The 21,792-nt window shown below is 39.6% G+C and overlaps 1 protein-coding gene across 6 annotated transcripts in view; it reads left to right on the top strand.

The window, feature by feature from the left end:
* plce1 (phospholipase C, epsilon 1) overlaps positions 1 to 21,792 on the top strand; it is a 79,898-nt gene that overhangs the window by 29,972 nt on the left and 28,134 nt on the right. For all 6 annotated transcript variants that reach the window (XM_087844646.1, XM_087844649.1, XM_087844647.1 and 3 more), the window contains 4 exons: positions 8,045 to 8,238; positions 8,634 to 8,776; positions 20,014 to 20,168; positions 20,400 to 20,558. In XM_087844646.1, the coding sequence (XP_087700772.1) occupies positions 8,045 to 8,238; positions 8,634 to 8,776; positions 20,014 to 20,168; positions 20,400 to 20,558 (651 nt within the window). The remainder of the gene's footprint in view (positions 1 to 8,044; positions 8,239 to 8,633; positions 8,777 to 20,013; positions 20,169 to 20,399; positions 20,559 to 21,792) is intronic.

Raw genomic sequence — 21,792 nt, 5'->3', positions numbered from 1 at the left:
CATTTATATGTTGCAATTTCTCTTGGCTCTCGTTTCCTTTGCTTTTTCTTCTTTTGTTCTTGCATGACCTTAAAGGATGCCCAGCAAGTGCAAGCACAAACTTAGAATCTGTGCAGCATGTTATTGTAGATGCTGCATTTCAGTTGTTGTTTTAGTTTCTACTAAAGTACTTTGCCCATAGTTTTTGTTTTTGTTTTTGTTTTTGCCCATCACTCTGCGTTTTCCAGTGCTCTCAACTCTGAACATGAAGTACACACAATAATACCCTAAGCTTGTTAGAGGTGTGAGGCAGTGCTTGGGAGGTGGGCACAACTCTTGGATCTCTGGTAAACCTGCTCCTTGTGAAATTCAACGGGGGGATTATGATTCAAGTCACCGTTGGCCGTGCCTCTCCATTTCCTGTGTTGTGCTAACCTGTGTTTTTCTCTTTTTCACCTCCTGTCACGGCCTTTTATGTTCCAAACACCAAAAAAGTCCAAGAAAAGGCCGTGGGTGGCAACGGGAGGTTTGTTTTAGAACGCACTTCTGACTCCATTGTTTAAGAATCATATGTCGTTTATTTTGTGGAAAATTATAAACAAAAATCAACCAAATAACTTCTAAAAAAAATCATTTTCTAACCCTCCCGTCTTCCCATCAGACATTTGGCAAACAAAAAACTATCTTTACCACACCCCTCCAGGGTGCTCTTAATCCCCTGATTAATGGGAGGGTCCATAAGCCAATAAACCAATCACTTTCCAAAAACTTTTCCAATAAAATGAATTACAAATTTACATAACAAAACTAGGTCAGCATATTCTTACAACTTTAAAGAAAAAACAAAAATGAATACAAATTGCGTTTTATAAACATTCAACAAAAATGGCCACAACACCTCCCTTTTTGTATTTCCTGCACCACTGTCTTATTTTTTTTTGTATCCTTTCCCCTCATTTCTTTTGCCCCCTTCATTTTCACCTCCTCTTCCACTTAATCTTGTCCTGGTCGTTTCCTTAATTCCTCTCCTGCTTTTTGTTGAGCCTCGCTTCCTGTTTTGACAAACCTCCCTCAGACGTTTCTAATTGTTTGCTTCCTATTATTTTGACCTTTTTATGCTTCTGCCTTGTACAACCAGGCTTTCGGACGCTGTACGGGACGCTGAAACCTGATTACACAACAAGGGATCTAGTAGCAGCAAGTGGCATTACTAGTGGTATTTCATGAATAATGGACTGTTATGAAACAGATTTAAATGTATTTGGAGTTCTAATATATACCTCTTGCGACTATATTTTTATTTTTGTTGTTATCACAGTTGTGTTTTCCCTGTAACAATCAAAGGGAATGTCAGTGGGAGTTGGGAATCCCTTGAAATCCTTTTCCTTTTTGTGGGATTCCAAATACCCACATGCTTACAACACCCACATTACAATGACAGAACAGTATTGCATGAATCTAACCCACGATGACCCTCCCACTGAACATCTGACCTATAGTTATATCTTATGTGTCAACTGAGCGTATGCTGCTGCCAGTCTGGCACTCAGTGTGCTTCTGATTTACCGCACACTCCCCTTGTCTCCAGTTTCATCTTTTTTAATGTGGTTGACAAGGCCGAAGTGCTCGCTGAGATGACGTTTCGTAATCAAGAAGCCAAGACAGTGCATGGAAAAAACAAGTGCAAGCTTTGTGTTCATGAATATTCAGTTCTGATTCTGTGCAGCAAGTTGTAGGCATTTTTTTCCCTGAGTTTGTCTCTAATGCGTTGCAGGTGCTTGACTATGTGAATGCATTCCTAGCACCAGTCTGCTTGCTCATGATTTCTAATTTCTTCTTCACATGTTGTGATAAGTGAGACTTTCTCAAGAGATTCTGTGTTTATGTAGACCAAAGTATGGAGTCTACTGTCTTATTCAAAGCAGATACTCGGACTCAGACATCAGGCTTCTGCAGTCTAAACACTTATTCTTCAAAAGATGAGCTTGAAGGCTGGACGTGTGTTTGTTCAGAAGTATAAATACACAGATCATAGAGTAAATACAGTGTTACATGTATACTCAGCCACTACGAACTGAGCGCACACTTATAAAACAAACATGAACAACAGCACTTCCAAGTCCGTGGCCCTCTTAGATACATTGTTTTTGAAAGACAAGATCACATTTAATTGTTTAGAAATGTTGCAAATGGACGTTTATGGTTAACAGAATTATTAATGATTTTTAATTGCATGTCTGTAGAGGCCCATTTTCAGTTGTTGCAGCATTATGTTGTTGACAAAATAAAGATTTTGGTAGCATGATGTCTGCTTTCCTGGTTTAAAGCTGAAAACTGGCTTCAACTTTGAAGGAAAGAAGTGGGAGGCTCTGGAGCGTGAGCAAGAAAAAAAGACGAGACTGAGAAACAGATGCCACTTCAGGAAATCCGATGATGTTGGGCATGATCCCCAGTGTCCTTGAACGTCACTGAAATAAACACACTTTATGTGTAAGAGTGCTTGAAAGTATACCAGGGCTTGAAGTGTTGAGGAAGGTAGACCTGCTGAAAATCAGTTACTTCAATTTGCAAGAGAGGTGTGTCGTTCACACTTGAATGTTTGGTTATTTTCGCAAATGAACATTAACATTTCATAGAGCCTGCATTTTTCATTTAATGCATATCAGTGTAACTATAAATACATTAAAAAAGAGCTTGTACACAAAAATGAGACATAAACGTAGACACAAATGAGCACGGCACTCAGTCAGTAGTGAGACTGTCCAGGCTCAGGGTGCAGGAAAGCAAACATTACCTTCTGGAGACAGTAATGGCAGGAAAGGTTAGAACAGAGCAGGACAGTTCGGAGAGTTTCTTAGTGATACAAACCAGGATTAGAGGTTGCCGGGATAAAGAGGATGGCGTGATATGTGCATACACATAAATCTGCACCGGTGATTGGAGAGTAAGAAACACGTTTGCACCTTATCACATGTTCAGCCCGAGTGGCGGGACATCTTCTTGGCATGTTTGGGTTTGCTTGGTTTATGTCCTTTGATTTGGTTTATACTTTTCCCGGGGAGGGTGGGGTTAGAGTGTCCCTGTGCTGAGATAGAAGAGCTGCTGTCCATAACTCGCCCCTCACCTTGCTTTCAAATAGACGAGGCCCAGTTGATTTAAATGTTCTCGTCGTGTTGGGTGGGCAGGTTTTCACGTGTTCCAGCTTCGTCGGCTTCGCTTTCGCCGCATTAAAGCAAACACACAGTCCAAAATCATGTGATTGAGTTTTGAAAGATTAGGCTGTGCTGCATGTAAAACTTCTAGTAATTTGTAGTATTTCAAGAATGATGTTGTGGATATTCAGAGAATTACAGAGTTCATTTCTATGCTTGGAGAAGTCAGTTTTTGGCAGTTCGAAAAAAAAAAAAAAAGGATTTTAGCCACAGTGCTTTTTCTTCATACTCTACTATATAATTTAGAGAAGAAAGAAACTGTCATTGTAAACACACACCTACATTTTTCTTCCTTCCTGCAAACCATTAATTGTATTGGAAAATACAACCACTAACCTCAACTAACCTAGACCCTCCAGGATGCTTCTAAAAGTAGATTTACGACAGAATGATGCATTTCTGTTCCTTGAATGTCAGCTTCGTGGGAGAGTGCATCTGGGGGGGTGGGGGGGGCATGGTACTATTACAGTGGTTTGTCTAATCCCATGTGTACACTTGCGTTTAATTGCATGATATCATTACCAGATTCAAGTGTGTTTGTGTGTGCATATATGGAAATGGTGGAAGGGCAAGTGGAATATACAGTCGCACCGTCTTTTCTGTGGCATTTTGCATTTGGCAGCTGAGCAGTGTTGAGCCTCGGTACTTAAACTTTGAACAATATATAAACAGAAGTATTTGCGGAGGAGTGTGTACGCACACGTTGGTGTCACTGCTAGAAAGACACTGTTGATGGAGGTCAGGGGGTGTCATTGTGAGTGTGCATGTGAGATTGGTCGGAGAGATCAAAGTAAAGAGTTCAAGATGTGGATCGTCTGGATTTCAAAGGGATTGCATGAGCGTCTTCAGTGTCCAGCATGCTCATACATGACTTTATGCCTCTGGCATGATATACATTACGGCACGGACATGAGTCACAATGGGTTTGCGTGTCTGCATTTTAGCATGTGTTTGCATACGTGTGTCTTTGACTGTGTGCATTCCAGCTGGAAGTTCAGTAGTCTGTGTGGTGCCCTGCAGTGCCCCTTGCTAATCCATTCCCAAAATGGCTGTTGCCAGGCAGAGAAATTACCCAGCAGGGTGCTAATGGGACTAAATAGGAAACTCAGCTCTGTAGGTTTTATTGAACTCATGGCTTATATGTCAGGTGTAATTTTATTTTCTTAATATGCCCAATTAGCTGTTGAAACCATTATAAGCACCACACAGTTGATTCCTGTCCTCGGTTTAAGGTGTATGGATGTCAGCAAGGCTCAAACAAACATGCTCACAGGAACATAGAACAACTGCACCGTCACATCGGTGATGCCATTTTGCAGCAGTTGAACTCAAAGGTGAAAAGGAAACCATCTATCTAAGAGAAAGGTATGAAGGAAATGTCAGCTGTCAGGAGCTAACCTTGGTCGCAGTACTGCTAGAAGGTAGGTTGACACCATACAGTAAGTGGCAGCAACAAATGACTTTGAGTCCACGCTTTCCAAATGTTCAGGAATGTAGAAACAACATCATGTAAGATTTTACAACTCAACTTAAATTGTATAGCTTAAAGGATACAGCATAAATCCAGTATATAATTCCTATGCAGCACATTTTTACTCTAGCTGAGCACTTAAAGCACTATAGATTTGTCCAGAATGGTCCAAAATACAGATCATATACCAAACTGTAGGCAGTTACTTTAAAGACAATCAGCCAAACTGATAATATGTTACGTCCATGGGAACTGAGTGTGTGCAGCCGCTTCTGGCATTCACAATTCCCCTAAACTGAGCTTAAGTCATTAGCATTTCTTGCACATGCACAGTGTAACATGAGATACAATGCTATATTAGTAGCAACTAACTGGCTGAATGACAAACTCAGCAGTGTTCTATAATATGAAGAAAAATGTGCCTGTGTATTTTGAATATATGGTGACCTGTAGTTTTGGAGTTTAGCCTAAAAAAAAAAAAGGAGGTGGGTTTCCTTTTAACTGGAAATTCAGCCTCTTTCTCCATGTGTTTGCCTGAAGTTTGATAATGACTTTGTGTGTGTGTGTGTGTGTGTGTGTGTGTGTGTGTGTGTGTGTGGTGCATGTGTGAGGACAGCTGCTTTGTGTCGATCAAAAGCAGCAGCAGCAGATTCCCTGCAGTGTCCTCTGGAGTTGAGCTCACTTTAGCACACGTACATGCTTGTACGCACTCTTTTTCTTACTTTGTTAGTTTCCAATTTTCAGGTCTGTTGTGCTACTAAAACATTTGTTACCTATAAGAAAGAGTAAGTGTTACAGGAGAACAACAGACTTGATGTAGCCCCATGTGATCGCCACATAATGGATTACCTTGACTTTCTTTCTTGTGTCTAAAAAAGCTGCTAGACTTATGGACCATTGTTTAGTCTGGGATTCATTGTTTTGGTCTTTCTCAAAAGCTGTTCTAGAGGCGGGTTATTCATTATTACAGCAACTTATATTTAAAAGTCTTAAAACAGTTGGTTGCTTTACAAAAGTGTCTTGGACTGCCTGATATTTTACAGGAGAGGAGAATACCAGGAAAAAAGTATCCAACAAAATAAAAGGAAATCCTTGAATCCATCCATGAAAATGAGGCCACATCTTTGGTGATTTAATCGAATGTCTTGTTATAGCTTACGAAACGTTCAAAACCACAACATATTTAAGGCTTTTTATGACTAATAAAAAGATCAAATACTCATATCAGAGATAAACAAAACAAAACACTTTGATAATTGCTTATCAAAATAATGTACTTTCTTTTTGACTCTTTGAATCAGTTGCACCTCTAAATAGTTTATGGATGTAATTCTGTAGTCTCTATTTCTTCTGTTTTGGGGTTATTTGCAGCTGCTTGGCATTTCTGTTGCTTTGATACTCAGTATTGGAGCATTCATGCATTGTTTACTAGCAGCGAAACTTCTCTGCCCATGAATGTTTATCACTAATGGGAAACAGAAAAAAAATCAAGCTCTAATTAACTCAAATTCAATCCCTTTTAAAATGCAGAATAAATATTAAAAGGCACGAGTGCTATGCTTGACCTGGGTCAAACATGGTGTTCATTGTGGAAAAACTACCCTTTTAAAGTAGTAGACTTAATGTCTGTTGGGTGGACATGCACAGTCTCTAGATGCCAGTAAAGGAAGGTCTTTTATGAGAAATGTTAGATAAGAAGAGGGAAAGAAATGGGAGAGGCGATTAGCCCAAATATGCTTAATGTCAGTTTTATATTTTTTCCTTCCAACATGTTGTTTAAAGTTTAGGCTTTTGGTAATTATGCTCACTCGCGTGCGTGTGCGCGTTTGTGTGTAACCCTCCTTCTTTGTGTTTCTCACTCTTGACTCTGACTCTCTAAACGTGCAGGCTGATATGTCTCCTTTCCCTGGGGATGGTCCAGATCTGACAACAGCTAGGCCTACACCCCATGCAGGAAACCCATCCCACTGAGATATAATATGCACGGTTGTGCATGTGGATATTATGCCACACCAGTGCCAGTCAGTGTCTAGTATTTGTGTAGACGCTAGCTTTTCTGCAATCTTGCTCCTTTTGCTTTTTTATCAAGCAGTGGATGATCATACACTCGAGGAATATGTCCTCATTAAACTTGTATTGTGTTCATTCCCCACTCTAAAACCAGTATTGATTTTTTTGCCCCATTGTGATATCCATCCTCAGCATGAGCGCCCGCTTACAGTGCCACAAAATCTTTTTCTTAATAGCGTTTCTCTGAAATCTGTGCCAGCAGAGCCCCTGTGCAGGTTCAGACAAGGACAAGGAACAAGCGATATTTTTTGATAATTGTTTCCTTTAAGTCAGATGGATTTTTTTCTGAGAAGAGCATGAAATAAAGGTCAAAATGTTCACCCAGTAAAGCTTGACAGCTGCCTCCAGCCTTCTCCTCTCCATCTTCCTTGTTATTCGCCTTTTTCTATGTACCACATATCTGTCTGTCTCACTCTGTCAAGGTCTTTTTCCTCCCTTTCTTTTTTGTGCCTCAATGGCAGTTCTCTCAGTTAATTATTTCTTTTGAAGCTTTGATTTTTTTCTTGTCATTGAAGAGAAATTGCTTCTAAGAATGACTATGGCAAAGAAGCTCATGATAGTGACCTCTAATTCAAATGTTACGCAATACACTGCAACTACACCGGATTACATACATTATTGTTTCATCTTGCGTATTCTATTAGCGCATACAAGGGTATTCAAGGTTGTTAAAGATGATTGACTTCACCACGTCATATAGTACTCATTATGTATGTTCAACTTCCTGAAAACAAAACCTTTAAAAGTAAGTTACTTTTATATAAATAAAAGCCAACGTAATGTATATATAGTGCTTTAAAAAAATGTAAGTTTAATGCCACTGTTGTCCTTAATTACCAGTGCTGGTACATCTTATAATTCATGTTGTTACATATGCATTTTCAAATGTAGTGTTTAACAAAAAGCTGAAAAAATATACTAAAGCACATTATTATTTTTTGAGTTTGATTATAGTTGATTAAAATTATAGTTATTTACTCAGATCCCTGAACATAAAAATTAGTTTTAGTGGTTGAATGTTATGATTTGGGTATAAAATGTATTTTTTTTGCCAAATAAATAATATTTTAATTTTTAGATTTCAACAATTTTTGCCAGATTTCTAAAATGTTTGTGTTTCTTTTGTTTTTGTTTTCAATGACAGTTGGTCTAATAAATTTGGTAAGCACTGTATGAAGAAAAAGCCAAACCTGTTTAGAATTGCTTGTGTATATTGATTATATGGACATGTATAAGGTCTCTTTCCTACAAATAGGTGTTTCCATTTTTAGTTCTTTGCAAGTAACCATTTTGGTAATGGCTTCCTTTACAGGTTAACAACTATGTGGAGGAAAGAGAGGAGATCAACCTGATTCATCCTGCCAAAAAGCTCCTGTTGTTGTGCCCTGGATGTGTCTGTCTCAGGGAGTCTCTCTGGCCAGTGGACTTGGTCAGCAGCAGCCCAGCCAGCCTTGATCTGAAGCCCTACATTAATACTCAGCACTGTCATTCATCTTACACCTCCAGGTTTGGATATTCATGTTTTTTTTGTCTGAAATGTCCTGTTTAAAATCAAAATTTGTCCGAAGGGAAATGACTGAGTCCACAAAATGATACAATTTACAAAATGAAGAGAATTTAGGTGTGAAATTATACTGCATGTGAGACGTATGAACATAATTGGGGGCAAAATCTTGTTCTGTAGAGAATATTCCATTACTTTCCAGTTCTTAATTGGTCAAACCATTAACTAGTAAGAGTTTTGCTAACAGATTAACTGACAGTGGTGCCGCTTGTCAGCTGCATGCATCCCCAAAATGCTACATATTTTACCTTCAGTTATGTCATCTGAATGCTCTGGAAATTACAGACTGGATATAACATGAGATATATTTAAAATTGCAAACAAACTTTATTTCTAGGTTTTATCGGTCTTGTAGCCAGAAGACGAAGTTGGGTTCCCTGCTAACTGGAGCACTGCTAGAGGCCACACTCGTGCTTGGTGCTCGCACGGCACTCCTTTACCCGTTGCCCCAGTGCCCCAACAGCCACGCTGTCTTGAAAGGTAGGCTTCATGCTGTTGTTTGCATGCACGTAATCTTGGGAAAATAACTTAATGTGATACAGAGTATGTGTATCTTAAATACACAGGCAGATGACACATTATAAGGAAAAAAATTAATAAATTATGCTGTGGAGGACATTTTTGCTGGCATGGTTTGATCCCACTTATTCTACTTGTTCTGAGTGAAACATGCTCTCTGCTATAATGCCCGCATCCACAGGGCATGAGACACCATAGAAAGGTTTGAGAAGTATGAAGTGACCTAAATGTTATCCTATTTGCAATCATCATCTCGATGCGAACAAAGAACTGTGGAATATTTTGGACTGACAGCACTGTCCACCATCATCAAAACACAGAATGAGGCAGCATCCTTTGGAAGAGACTCCTGAGACTTGGAGGATCTATTCCAGTGCACACTGAAGCTGTTCTGGCAGCATGTGGTGGTCTAACACCTTACTAAGACACTTTCTGTTAAGATTTCCATTAATTTGACACCTGTCTCAACATTATAGGATAATTGGCTCTTATTTCTGCTCATAAGATAATAAACAGAGGTGCACAAATTGGATCCCAAGTGAAGCGGGAACTTCTGGGATTCTCATTATTCCCCTGCGGTCTGTTGCTCCCCTCGTTTTCCTCCTCGCTGCACTTTTCCCACATGATTCCTTATCCCCAGCGTGATCTGGGTATGTTGGGGTCTGTAGCTGATCCCAGTGGTTAACCTTTCCCTCTTTCCATTCTCTTTTATTTGCCTTGCTGTGTTCTCTCCCTTCACATAGCCCTCACCGTCTCCCCCTTTCCCTTCTATTCTCTAATTTAGATACACTCGCGCTCAAGTGGTTTAAGAAAGAAGGAAACACTTCCAGACATCACAGAGTCTACACAACACTCATTACACACACATCAGGTTATCTGAAAAGAGGCGATATGCACTTCAAACATGCTTGCGCCGCTCCCCAGAAAAGCTTCGGAATCACAGCACGATAGACTTACATTCCAGCTTTTTATGCAGCAGAGGATCATCAAGCTCTGCCCCTTAAATGCATTGAGGAGTAAATTAAAATGTCAGTTGTGAGAAGATAAGACAATAAGCTAAATTCTATCATGCATATAGCGTTTCACCTCTTTTTCTCACTCTCACTGCCCTTTTTCCTCAGTCTCCACATGACTTCATTGTCCAACCAGTCAGGTTGTCGGTCCGTTGTTCAGCTGTCTGTCTACCTTCTCTGCAGAGATGTTACGTATGACTTAAATGTAAGCCAATACTGTCATTAATTTCCACTGGCAGTGAGACAGCGGACAGGCTGTCTCTGACAGGATCAAGGAGACACACACACTCAGATGCACACACAAGTATGCAAACACATTTTTCTGTTTCTTTCTTTTTGATTTGCTCTCAGTCGTGTTAATAATTATAAAGCATTTGTTTTTGTCGGGCCAGCTTTTTTGAGGCAACACACAATCGCACACAGACGCACGCTTACACAGTGCATATCTTTAACGTGACACACTGTTCTGTTCTAATGGGTGTTACAGGAAACAGGATTGAGCCAGACACGCGCACACATAGCAGCTTAGAAGTCTTGCTCATGCATAGCATGAACCCCCGCCCGTCAAAACTTGTAGAATTTGTAACCAAGCAACAAAGTTAGTTACCCATAGCCAAGTTATTGTGCTTTTAAATAGGCATGTGTTGCTATTGTGATGTAATATATTTATTGAATCTAATTTGAATGATTTTATATTTAGTTTATTTTTAGTTCAGAGACTATGATGACTATACAAACACATGCTGTAGTTTTCCTGTTTTAAAAGCTCTGAAGCACTTACAAGCCTAGAAGTAAGGAGTGCTGAATCAGAAGTGGTCTTTATTACTGTAAAATTGGCCTTGGGTAAGGCATTGACTCCCCCAGCTGACATTTTGTCAGGGCACAGGTTTAAAGACGTGAAGGCTAAAGTGATTATCTGATGTCATAAAAGACATTTTATTATCCCGAGTTTGGGCAAGTAGTGCATTAAGTTTCAAACTTGGATAGTGTTGGTGTTGTTATTGCTTTCTTACCATTTTTGGTATTGTTCCTCTCTTCAGTGCTCTAACCTGATTCTGGTCTTTATGTTTTTTTTAAAGCTTTACAATCAAAGTTATGTAGCTGTTAAAGTAACTAGTAAAGTAAACAGTACATATGCAGACATATTTACAGATTTATTACCAGATTATTTCCTTAATTCATTTTTTGTGCACATTGTGTGTCCACTGTATGTTTATATTTAGAGTATGGATCTCATACCTGATGATATAAAGATTGAGATTATGAGAAGTTTACTGGTCCTAGTGTATTCAGACTATATGCACATGACAATTTTGGGATTTTCGATACAGATTATTTATTTTGAAACGTGTTCTGCGTCTCTGCTAAAAATGCTCTAAATGACTGCAAAGATTATTGCTGGACTAGCCTTGGTCTATTCTTAGTTTTCCCATGAGTTCTGAAAGGTGGTGTGTTTGTGCAAGGCTTCTTTACTGCCCTGTCGCTCTAAAGAAATGAAAGGGTTTTGCTCGTTCCTCATACATATATTTGTATAAATGCGTTATGTTTTTCTGTTTCATCAACATTTGGTTCTAGAGGTAGAGTGGGAGAACCATTTTGAAAATGACAAATGCAACTCATGTTGGCATGTGTTTGAGTCAGCCTGACAGTCATGTTGTGGTGAGGGGAAACGTGTGACACCTATGAACACAAATACTGGCATTTGGAAGCAAAAGGGTAAGGACAGGGTGGTTTATGCCGCTAACATGCAGGTAAAGATGAATGCAGACCAATGGAGAGCACGCACCGCACTGTGGAGAATGCTGGTAGTTAGGGTTGCAGTTATGTTTCATGGCGCTCGTCTTTATAAAACGTGGGAAGCTTGACGCCGGATCAGCTGATGCCAAGCGTTGTTCATGTTTGATATATGAAAATGCACATATGTGATTATATGCTTCTGTATACATTGTGTTTGTTTGTTTGTTTGCATACAGAACATGCAAAGATATTTTAAATCTTTGCATGTTCTGCAAAGGATCTCACAACATTCTGGAGCTAACCCGCACTACGAGCTAAAATGTTACTTTATATGTGTACCATTTTCAGTCTGCTTCAGATTACAACAAATGTAGGATGTGCAACTCTGGAGTCTATGGAGAGATTTGAGTTCGGTAGAAAGGCAGAAATTAAATGAGAATTTCTCATTCCACTTCAAAAGCAGGTGCAAAATGCTAATAATTGAACAAGAGCTTTGACTTTGATTAGGCATTCATGCATAGATTGCATTTTGCCAGTGCAATTGCTTTAAAAAATGACAAAATAAAACAACAATTGACAAGAGTATTTGAAAACCACTGAGCTGCCAATGACAAGGTGGTTTTCTTGCTCGCAGATGAGTCAGTTTCATTCTCACATCCTGATTCAGCAGATAAGTCGCTTACACAACTCCAGCCTCACTTTAGCCCCTTTTGCTTTTTTTCCTGCATTGTTTAAGAAGGCTTCTCCACGGGCTCGACTGAAGTGTTGCCTTAGCGAGTCAGCTGGCTAACACAAGATTTGTAATTCCAGAAAACAGGCTTGTGCCAAATTATCTTATGATTTAACGCTCGATTGATGCACACAGCTTGGGTTTGCAGCGATAAAAGTTCTGTCATTAACCTTTATTATTATGTGTTGGTTCATTAGTGGGCTTCAAGTATATACTTGTCTTTTGCAGCTACTAGATTTAGGTATAATATTTGAATATGTTTACACATTATCATGGCTGTGTTAAATCAGTAGTCTGGTGAAGACTGATGTATTTATTCCTCCTCTTAATGCTAGCAGGTTGTGTAAGTAGAGTCAAAACAAAATATATTCCTTACATATACACACTCTCTGCTTAAATAATAATAATAATAATGATGGATTGCATTTATATAGCGCTTTTCGGGGCCCTCAAATGTGCGATCCTTCAGGACTGTGAAGGAGGTGTAACTCTTCAAATAGTGTATGTGTAATCCTGGCACTAAATGTTTACGTCTGCGGTGCTTTTTCCTCTTAAAGCATACAGACTCAAAAAAAACCCCCTCAACTGAAGACCAGTGGGATTTAGCCATATTTATATCAGCTCTAAGTGGGGCTTGTTTAAAGTGATTTTCTTGAGTTCATTTCCTGCATTGTACTGCTCAGAAGGAAGTAAGTGGCTTTAGTTTACAGGCTGCCATCCTTCTAGCTCAATGTTGGTGTTTCTTTCTCCTTATTTCTTTCATTTTCTTTCTTCCTCTCTGTTGTCATTGTACATTGTGTTGCTTTTAAGACCCATTGACAGCAGATGTGGTGGGGAATCAAAAGGAAACTCTCAGGGATTACAAAAACACGTATTGTTCGTATGCCCATTTCAACTAAATATACAGTGACATTCCTATTGTGACATTATACACGCACAGTCGTTACGTTTTTTCACTTGTAAAGCTTAAAAATACTGCTTTGTTTTTGGGACTGGGGGTAAATTGGCTATTTATTTCTTTTATACCTGATGATTAATGCAACAAAAGTGAAGTAATTTCACGTAATAAAGTTGTAAAGGACATAAAAGGGAGCACGGCTGTGTAGATTTCCAAAGTTTTTAATGATCTATATATGTGTGTGATTTATGACAGAGTAGTGGGATAGTATGCTGGGTCTGACTGTAGCGCATGGCTGAGAACTATGTATAGTGTCGTTGAAGAGGGGGTGGGAGACACAGAGAAACAGAGATTGTGTGTAATAAGAGAGAGCGCAAGCGAGAGAGTGAGAGGAAAAGAGAAGTGCATGTAGTCAGGAGACATCGAAGAAAAACCGCTTTGGTGATGAGGACACGCAGTGAAGCTGAGTGACTGAAAGAAAGTTGAGAGGGAGAGGAAGATAAAGCGTTAGTTAGAGAGAGGTCAAGTTAGAAATGGAGTAGGTGAGAGAGAGAGAGAGTGAGAGAGAGAGAGAGAGAGAGAGAGCACACAGGCAGCTGCAGGAGAGACGGGACTGGCGGCTCAAATGTGGACGAGTGTACCTCGGTCAGCCCGGCACTGAGCTGTCAGTGTGGGAGGCAGCGTGGCCAGCTGTAGCTAGCAACCATGAAGCACTCTCACAGAATGGACTTCAAGATGATCAGTGAGTAGTGGAAATGTGAGTTGCAGTGCAGAGCAGTGTCTTCACACAGTTGAGAAATGAAATTGTGGCTTTCTGCTGGTTTCAGTGACTCAGCGGAGCACAGTGAAAATGCAGTTTTGCATGTGCTTTGTGTCTGATTCAGATCCTCCGTCTTCATTCAGTTGTTGACAGAGAGAACGTGGTGATTTACCGCTGACTTTTCATGCTTCACTGTATTATATCGTGGCCGTTGGTGACATGTTGTCAGCAACGGACGTGTTTCTTTATTACGTTACTTAGTTATTTAAGTTTCATTATTAGTCATTTTAAAACCTGGAGAGTCTCATGGACTCTGTGGCTGCTATTACTACTTCTGTTCTTGCTGTCTAATTGGTGCAGAATGCAGGCATACACTTTCAGCAATGCAACTGTCTTGTGGTTTTATTGTGTGAGGTTCAAAGCTGTTCAAAGAGATGTCTTCATTTATATATGCAATTTTAAGTTGTTTACTGATAAAGTGAATGCGTATGTCACTAAACACAAATCTTGTATAAGAAGACTTAAGACTTAAGTTTAAAGTGGGATAATGATCAACTGTTGTTGCTTGTTGTCACAAAATTGAGGCAGGGGGCAGTAGAAAACGCTAATTTCAATTTTTGAAAAAGTCATTTTGTTCTTTAAACATTTGACGAATGACACAAACTTTTTGAAGACTGTCCTTGAGAAAGTATTTTGCATTTTGACGTATGAGAAGCTGCAGAAATCTGGGTGACTTCACATTGAATTGATCCTTAAAGTAAACACTTCTTATATCTTTATAACTTAGTCAGAGGTTTGTTTTTCTCAGTTGTGATGCTTCTCAGTGTTTAAAAAAATGGACCTCATTCACATGACAATGTAACTCAATTACCTCCTATATGAATGACAGTTTTAATAAGCAACAACAGTTAAGACCGTGTAACTTTATGGAACTGTTTGCTTGATTAGCTTGAACTTTACCTTTGTTTTTGTTTTTTTCCTAGTCCTCACTGAATGTTACACTTACATCTGCAGCTCGTTCTTTGTGTGTAAGCGAGTTAATATCTGAACCCAGTGGTATACTCCCTGATAAGCCAGCAGTCAGACAGATCAGTGTTCGCTGCTGCTGCTGCGTGTCTGTGAATTTTACTGCAGTTGTGAATTCCAAGTACTTGCACTGTTTATTCTTGAGTGTTTATGTTTGCTGCTGTGCAAGTGTTAGTTTGTGCTCTACTGCTGTGTACTACTGCTTGTTGATTTTTCTAGTGTGAATCGGGCTCACTTCTGTGTTTTTCATGTGTATATGCAAACGCAGGGGAATATCTCGGGTCATATAATGGACTGAAGGTCTGGTAAGCCATTATTTGAACCAAAGACCATTGAGTTTAAAATTTCTCACAGATAGAGTAGTGTGCAAAAAGTGAAAAGAGCTACCCCGCATTTCTTTATGTTTTGCCAAGAGATGGGCAATTGGAGCAACGGTTTATTTAAACTTGTGCAAACAAACATGGTAATACAGTTGTACAGTTCTAACGAGCTCGAACGTCAATATTTGGCACGAGCACCTTTATTCTTCAACACAGCCTGAACTCTCTGAGGCAAACTTCTTGTAATTTCTATAAGTAGTCTTCAGGAATAATTCTCCAGGATTCTTGAAGGACAGTCAAAGCTCTTCTTTGGATCCGTTCTCTGCTAAGATGATCCCACAATGCTTCGATAAGGTTGAGGTATGAACTCTGGGGAGGCCAATCCATGACTAATAATGTTCCACTGTGTTTTTGTTTTTACTGAATCCGTATATGCTTTCATTGCATTGCCATTTTGTTTGGGATTATAGTCAATTCAGATGCTTTCTACATAGTATTGAACAGTGGATTGAAATCTGACTGTTTTTCTTTTTCCTTTCTAATTTGATATTTCAATTTTCAAAATTGAACCAGTAGCTGTTCCTCCATGTTTTACAGATGGTTGTAGACACTCACTGACAATTACTGTTTGGCTATTTGAACAAACGTTTCATATTTGAATTCATTACACCATCAGGCCTGTTGGCAGTGATTTTTAGTCCAGTTCTTGTATAATATGGCATACTTCGACCTTTTCTCCCAGGTTCTCTTCCTTAAGAATGGCTTCTCGACAGCCGCTCTTTCATTCTGATGTGGCTTTGGACATGACTTTCAGATACTGTTCAGCTGCTGTTAATGCTGTTTTTGTATGTTTTTTTCTCATGCCTGCTGCTTCTTTTGTCCTCTGCTTTTCCAGTTTCCGCAAATATTTTTAAGGACACACTGCAGACCTTGCTAAGCTATGACAAGTTTTCACCTCGATGGTGCAAATGCTTAAGGAAACCACTTAAAGTTGGTTCTTTAAGTACTTTGGCTTAACAAACAATAAGAAATAAACAAAAAAAAATTCTATAAAAATGATCAGGGGCAAGTACTGTAGTAACAATCGCTGTCAAAAACTTTAAAAGACCTCCAGACAGTCAGGAGAATTATTAATCAAGACCATTAAAAACAAACAAACAATAAAGTCTGGATCCTGAGAAGCAAGATATTTATTTATTTATTTTTAAAAGAGGGGCAACTCAAGACTTTCACACAGTAGAAATAGCATGTTTCACAAGATATTGGTGATATATTTATAGGACACGTTTGTGCAACACAAACCGCCTTAGACCTTAGACCAAAGCTGTTTGCGCTGCACCTGCTTGCTCAAGTATGTAGGGCACACGGAGAAGTTGTCATCAGCTCTAAACGTACTTCTGAGAACAGTACATGCAGTGTGTGTGCATGCACTTGGCTGGCAAGTCAACAATCATGTTCAAGGTTCATCTTGTTTGGTTAGTATAAATAAACGTGATTCACTCAAGAAATGCTTCTCCCGTTTCGTTTCATGTTGATTGATCATTTGGGCAAAAGTCTCCTCGCGTTGCTTCAGTTTGCATTAGGGTGAAGCTCTCAAAGCATGTGCTCACTGCATGTAATCAATCAGTGCTGGTTGATAAGACTGCTGAAGTGATGATCACAACTGAAATAAGTCAATAATGTGGCAAAAGTAACTAAAGTTTAAAGTGTTCATTTTAAATTTAAAAGTGTAATAAAACTGACTTATTGATCTATCTAACACAAACTCAAGTCCAATATTTATAGAGCATGTTTTAAAAGGGCCACAGCTGATTGAGGTGCTGTTCACATTATGAGACAGACAAGAACAAGAAGAATATTTCACAGCACGGAAATGGGAATCAAAATCAAAATGTAAATAAAACAAGTGAGATAAACCTGATACCTTAAAACAGAAGACAAAACTAGAATGAAGAAGGAAAATCTGCACTTTAAACATTGTCATTTCCCAGCTCTCAGTGGCATGCTTATTTGTTAAAACAGAGGTTTAACCATAAAAAGGATGTTCAGACCATGCACTTGATCCACAGCTGTATTTAGAATGCAAACACACACACTCACACATATTTATATTCCGCATACATTATAGATGAGGAAGCACATACATAGAACGCACAGGGACATCATGGTCATTTAGTCCGTGTTCGTGCTCTTTCGATCTCTTGATGCATGTTCAGTTTTACCCGTCAGTGTCGCTCAAACGAACGATTACGATGTGTAATTTGTAAGCGCCCTATTTTCCTCAGTCCAATCTAATCCACAGCCTTCTTCCATTGAGTAAGTGCTGCGTGCGGTTGTTTATTTTTTTTTTGTCACTGTTGACATAGTACAGTATGTGTGCAGCTTGGCCTGAAGAATTCAAAGATAGCGTGCCCGAAGCAAGCTAATTAAATGTTACCATTTACTTTGACAGAAAACATAGATTGTCACCTCTTTACGGTTTGGATGTTTCTTTTTGTTTTAATACACATTTGCATTTCATTAATTCTGCAGAATCTCTTAAGACCTTTTTTGTTTTCCCTTCACTCCCTTGGCTGACAGCTTCGTCCATCTGTGTGTTGTCTTGTTTAAAGGGATGAATAAATGAATGATTGAGAACACTGCATGGTCATGAAATTCATATAGCTAATTTGAGGAGGTGTCTCAATTTCCACTTCACAAGGCTTGCTTGCAATAACACTTCTGGAGTAGAATTGTGGAGATTGATCATCTATATGAGAAAAACTATCACTGTCATTTTAATTATTTAACACAAATTAACTGTTTTAAAGTCACCTAATGGAACTGATGTTTACAGTTAGTTCATTCTGATAGAGCTTATAAAAGTATCTGTATTTTAGGGCATCTGTACGAGGCAACAAGAAGAGCATCGACTTTATGTTATCTAGGCTTTGGATTCGATTCAGCCTTTTCAGTTTCTGATCTTTAAGTTTAAGTTAAAATGGTTTTGTTTCACAGCATTTGTGTGAAATTGCATGTTAAAAATGGGATAATATTTATTCTACGTAATCTATGTAAGCAGACTCTTCAAGCCACATTTCTCTTTTTCACCTGTCAAATTATTTCTATTCTGATTCATTAAATGCACAAGTGTCGTTGAAAAATGTGCCCAGACCTTTTACTGTGTAATGCGCCATCATTTATAACTTGCAGTTCTGTCTCTCCGTAGGACATTTAAAGGATTTAGTGGTTTCTGCTGTCTCTCTAACTGTGATAAATGGCTACAACTTGCTCTGCAATGTAAACTATAAACTTTCCAGCTATTTTTACTGATTCCTTCCTTCCTATCTGTCTTCTTTCTTTCATTTGCTTTGTTAATTTTTCCCCGTTTCCTCTATCGTACTGTTTTATTTCTTATGCAAAGTATTTTTTTCCCTCCTCAGCTGATATTTTCCTGCTTCCCTACTTTTTAAATTATTTATCCTTTCTTCCTGCTTCCCTTCCTTCCTCCTTGTCTCCTATGCTTAGTGTGTCCGTCTTCTTATCCCACAAACACACACACACACACACACACACACACACACACACACACACACACACACACACACACACACACACACACACACACCGTGAGTTCATTACACAAGCTGTGAGACCGGATCCACAAATCAAACTGTGTAAATAAGCAAGTTTTGTTCCTGTGGAGCAGCCGCTGCTGTTGCCATGCCTACCTGTTGCACATCTCAAGGGTTACCAAGGACGACCTTCTGTATGCATCCGCGGTGTTGTATCAGTGTGACTGTGGGAGGGGGTTGGAAGGTTTCTGTGTATGACAGTTGACAATGACCAGAGAGTCTAACTCCTGCTGTTCATTTTATTTCAAGTACATCTCCTTGGATTTCACGAGGTTTTACTGTCGGCAATCTAATTCCCATTAATTCAACACATGAAGCTGATTCTGTGGCAGACATTTCACTCTAACATCTTCCTCCCAACATCCTTAACCATAGAGATATTGGTGACATCTCCTTGCTTTTGTCTGAATGTTATAGATATTTTTTTCCACTTGTAGGAGCATGGAGGCTTGGGAAGGTTAGGTTTTCCCAATGACTAAAATAACTGTTTTATAGCTGAACACAGGTGAAAATTCTCAAAGAGTGTTTCCTGACTAAGCTCTTGCAGTGAGAAAATTCTGTTTATGTGGCATCCATCCCAACAATGTACAGAATGTCTACCTGGCAGCTCCTGTGCCATTGTAGGAACTGTCCATTAGTCCTTTGTTAGCAGAGATGAGGACAGGTTTTGTGTGTGTGTGCATATGTGTAAACAGACAGACTAATGGGCCTAACTGAAATCCAAACATAGGATCTGGCAGGTGATCAGTGGTGTTTACTTCCCGTGGGTGAAGTGGAGCTTCTCTCGGTGGATGGAGGAATAGAGAGTGTATAGTTTACTGGCGTGGTGGATCACAAGACTTGGGGCATGCACAAGAAAGCCAGAAAAACAAGGCTTTTAAACTTTTATAGTGAAAGTTAAGTATCTGTTAAGATAATGTTTCACTGTTAATCCCTCCTCTCTCCCTCATTCCTGTGATACCTGCTTTTAACTGGTGCGTGCATGCATGGTCTCTGCTCTGCTCTCATTTCTGACAGCTCCCTTTTACTCAGAATTGTTGGGCATAGATGCTGATGTATAACCTGACTAAATCTTTTCTTGTCTTTATCTGTACACGCAGAGCGTCAGCTGGCCAGCAGCATGACCAGCAGCAGCACTCTTCCTCCCAGTGTAAGCGGGATCAGTAAGGAGCTGGCAGAGCTGCGGCACCTTGTTCAGTTCCCCGAGGAGATCGCCTGCATCCTCACAGAGCAAGAGCAGCAGCTTTACCAGCAGGTATAAGAGAATTTATATAAAATATACATGAGGGGGAAAGCAGAGGCAGGAACGTGCAATTACAGCTATCAACATGATCCTTACACTTTATTTGAAATTGTACAGCTGTGTTTTATTGTGGGGAGGTTTAGCAAAGAGGTTGGATGAGGAGAATAGTAGGTGGTGGTAAGTAGTGTCTGTAATGAAACAACAATCCCAGCCATTGATTGAGAGCGTGCTGTCTGTCTGCAGGTCTTCCCTTTGGACTACCTCTATTTCCTCACCCGAGACCTGGGCAGTCCAGAGTGTCAAACTAAACGCCACCCAAACCTCAAGGCTTCACTGTCAGCGCCTGCCATGCCCACTCAGCGAAGTAACGCCGTGGAGGAACTGGTGGCGCGATTCAACGAGGTGGGTGGGGGCTTTCTGTCTACTTTGTCTGCACTCCACGAATCTTTTAGCACACATGTGAATGTAGTTACACAAGGCCGTTACACAGCCTGTCTAGTTCTCCGCAGCTCAGGGTTTACAGCAGGATTTCAGACTGGGTAGAAGCACTTGAGAATTGACACTGCACAAACGTAGCTTAACAATTAAAAGCCTTGAGCGACTTTTTATATACACAGACATGTGTAGTGCATTTAGGAGACTCTCACATCTTACGCAGATGCATTTAATGAAGTTGTGCCAAAGGAACCATATGGAGATAGTTTTCATCTTAAGAGAGCACTTTTCAGTTAATAAGTTAGTTGTCCTTTGATGATTAAGTGGCATTGAAATGCAGTTCTTGCAGTAACATAAAAAAATGAAATGGCAATTTTTCGCTTATTTGCTGTGCGAGTTATACGGACCTATCATGAGTGCAACTCACTCACGACCATGTTCACCGGCTTAAGTTACACCCCCCGAGCCTCGCCTCGTTCACGGTGAATGACTTTGAAAATGCACAAATCCACTGCTGCGAAAGAGAAAGTGCTAGAGAGATTGATTGGAGATGATGATGTCATGTTTAGGTCGCATGCCTCCTCGCATCAGCTGGTTTTCATTTAAGTCAGCCAGAGGAGAAGCACGAAAGACAGTTTTCCAAATGTGCAGTGTTGCCATATATGGTCACAGTGGAACGAGAGTCATATTGACAGCACTGAATCTCTCCTGTTCGTACTGGTGAAACCTTCAGCTGCCTTTAATTGTGTCAGGTTGGGTTTTACCTTTCATTTTTGAACTGTGGAATATATTTCAAGGTTAAATTACTACTAGTTAATTCACCTGACTATTATATTTATTTTCCCTGATTAATAGTTCACAAACGTTTCATGTCACTGACTGGATCTTGGACGGATCTCTAACTGGTTTTTGAGATGGTAACTAATTAAGAAGTTTATTTCCCCACTTGTAAGACAAGACTTTGCAAATAAAATGAACAAGCCTAGCTTTTTTGATAGAGTTCATTTTTAAGGCATGTGTGGGAGTGAAACATTAATCAGTTAAACAGGATTGAGAAAAACATTGGGAAGCAGGGAGTTGTGAGCAGTTTGGGCCTCTTTGTGTCCATCCAAAGTGTTTAGGTTTGACGGGACCAGTGTGTGCTCGAGTTTGTAATGGTTCTCTGTTATATTCCATTATGTAATCCGTGTATCAAGGAGAA

The sequence above is a fragment of the Neolamprologus brichardi genome, chromosome 8, assembly GCF_056152115.1.
Source record: "Neolamprologus brichardi isolate AB-2024 chromosome 8, ASM5615211v1, whole genome shotgun sequence".
NCBI lineage: Eukaryota > Metazoa > Chordata > Actinopteri > Cichliformes > Cichlidae > Neolamprologus > Neolamprologus brichardi.
This window is presented reverse-complemented; position numbering and strand designations above follow the sequence as displayed.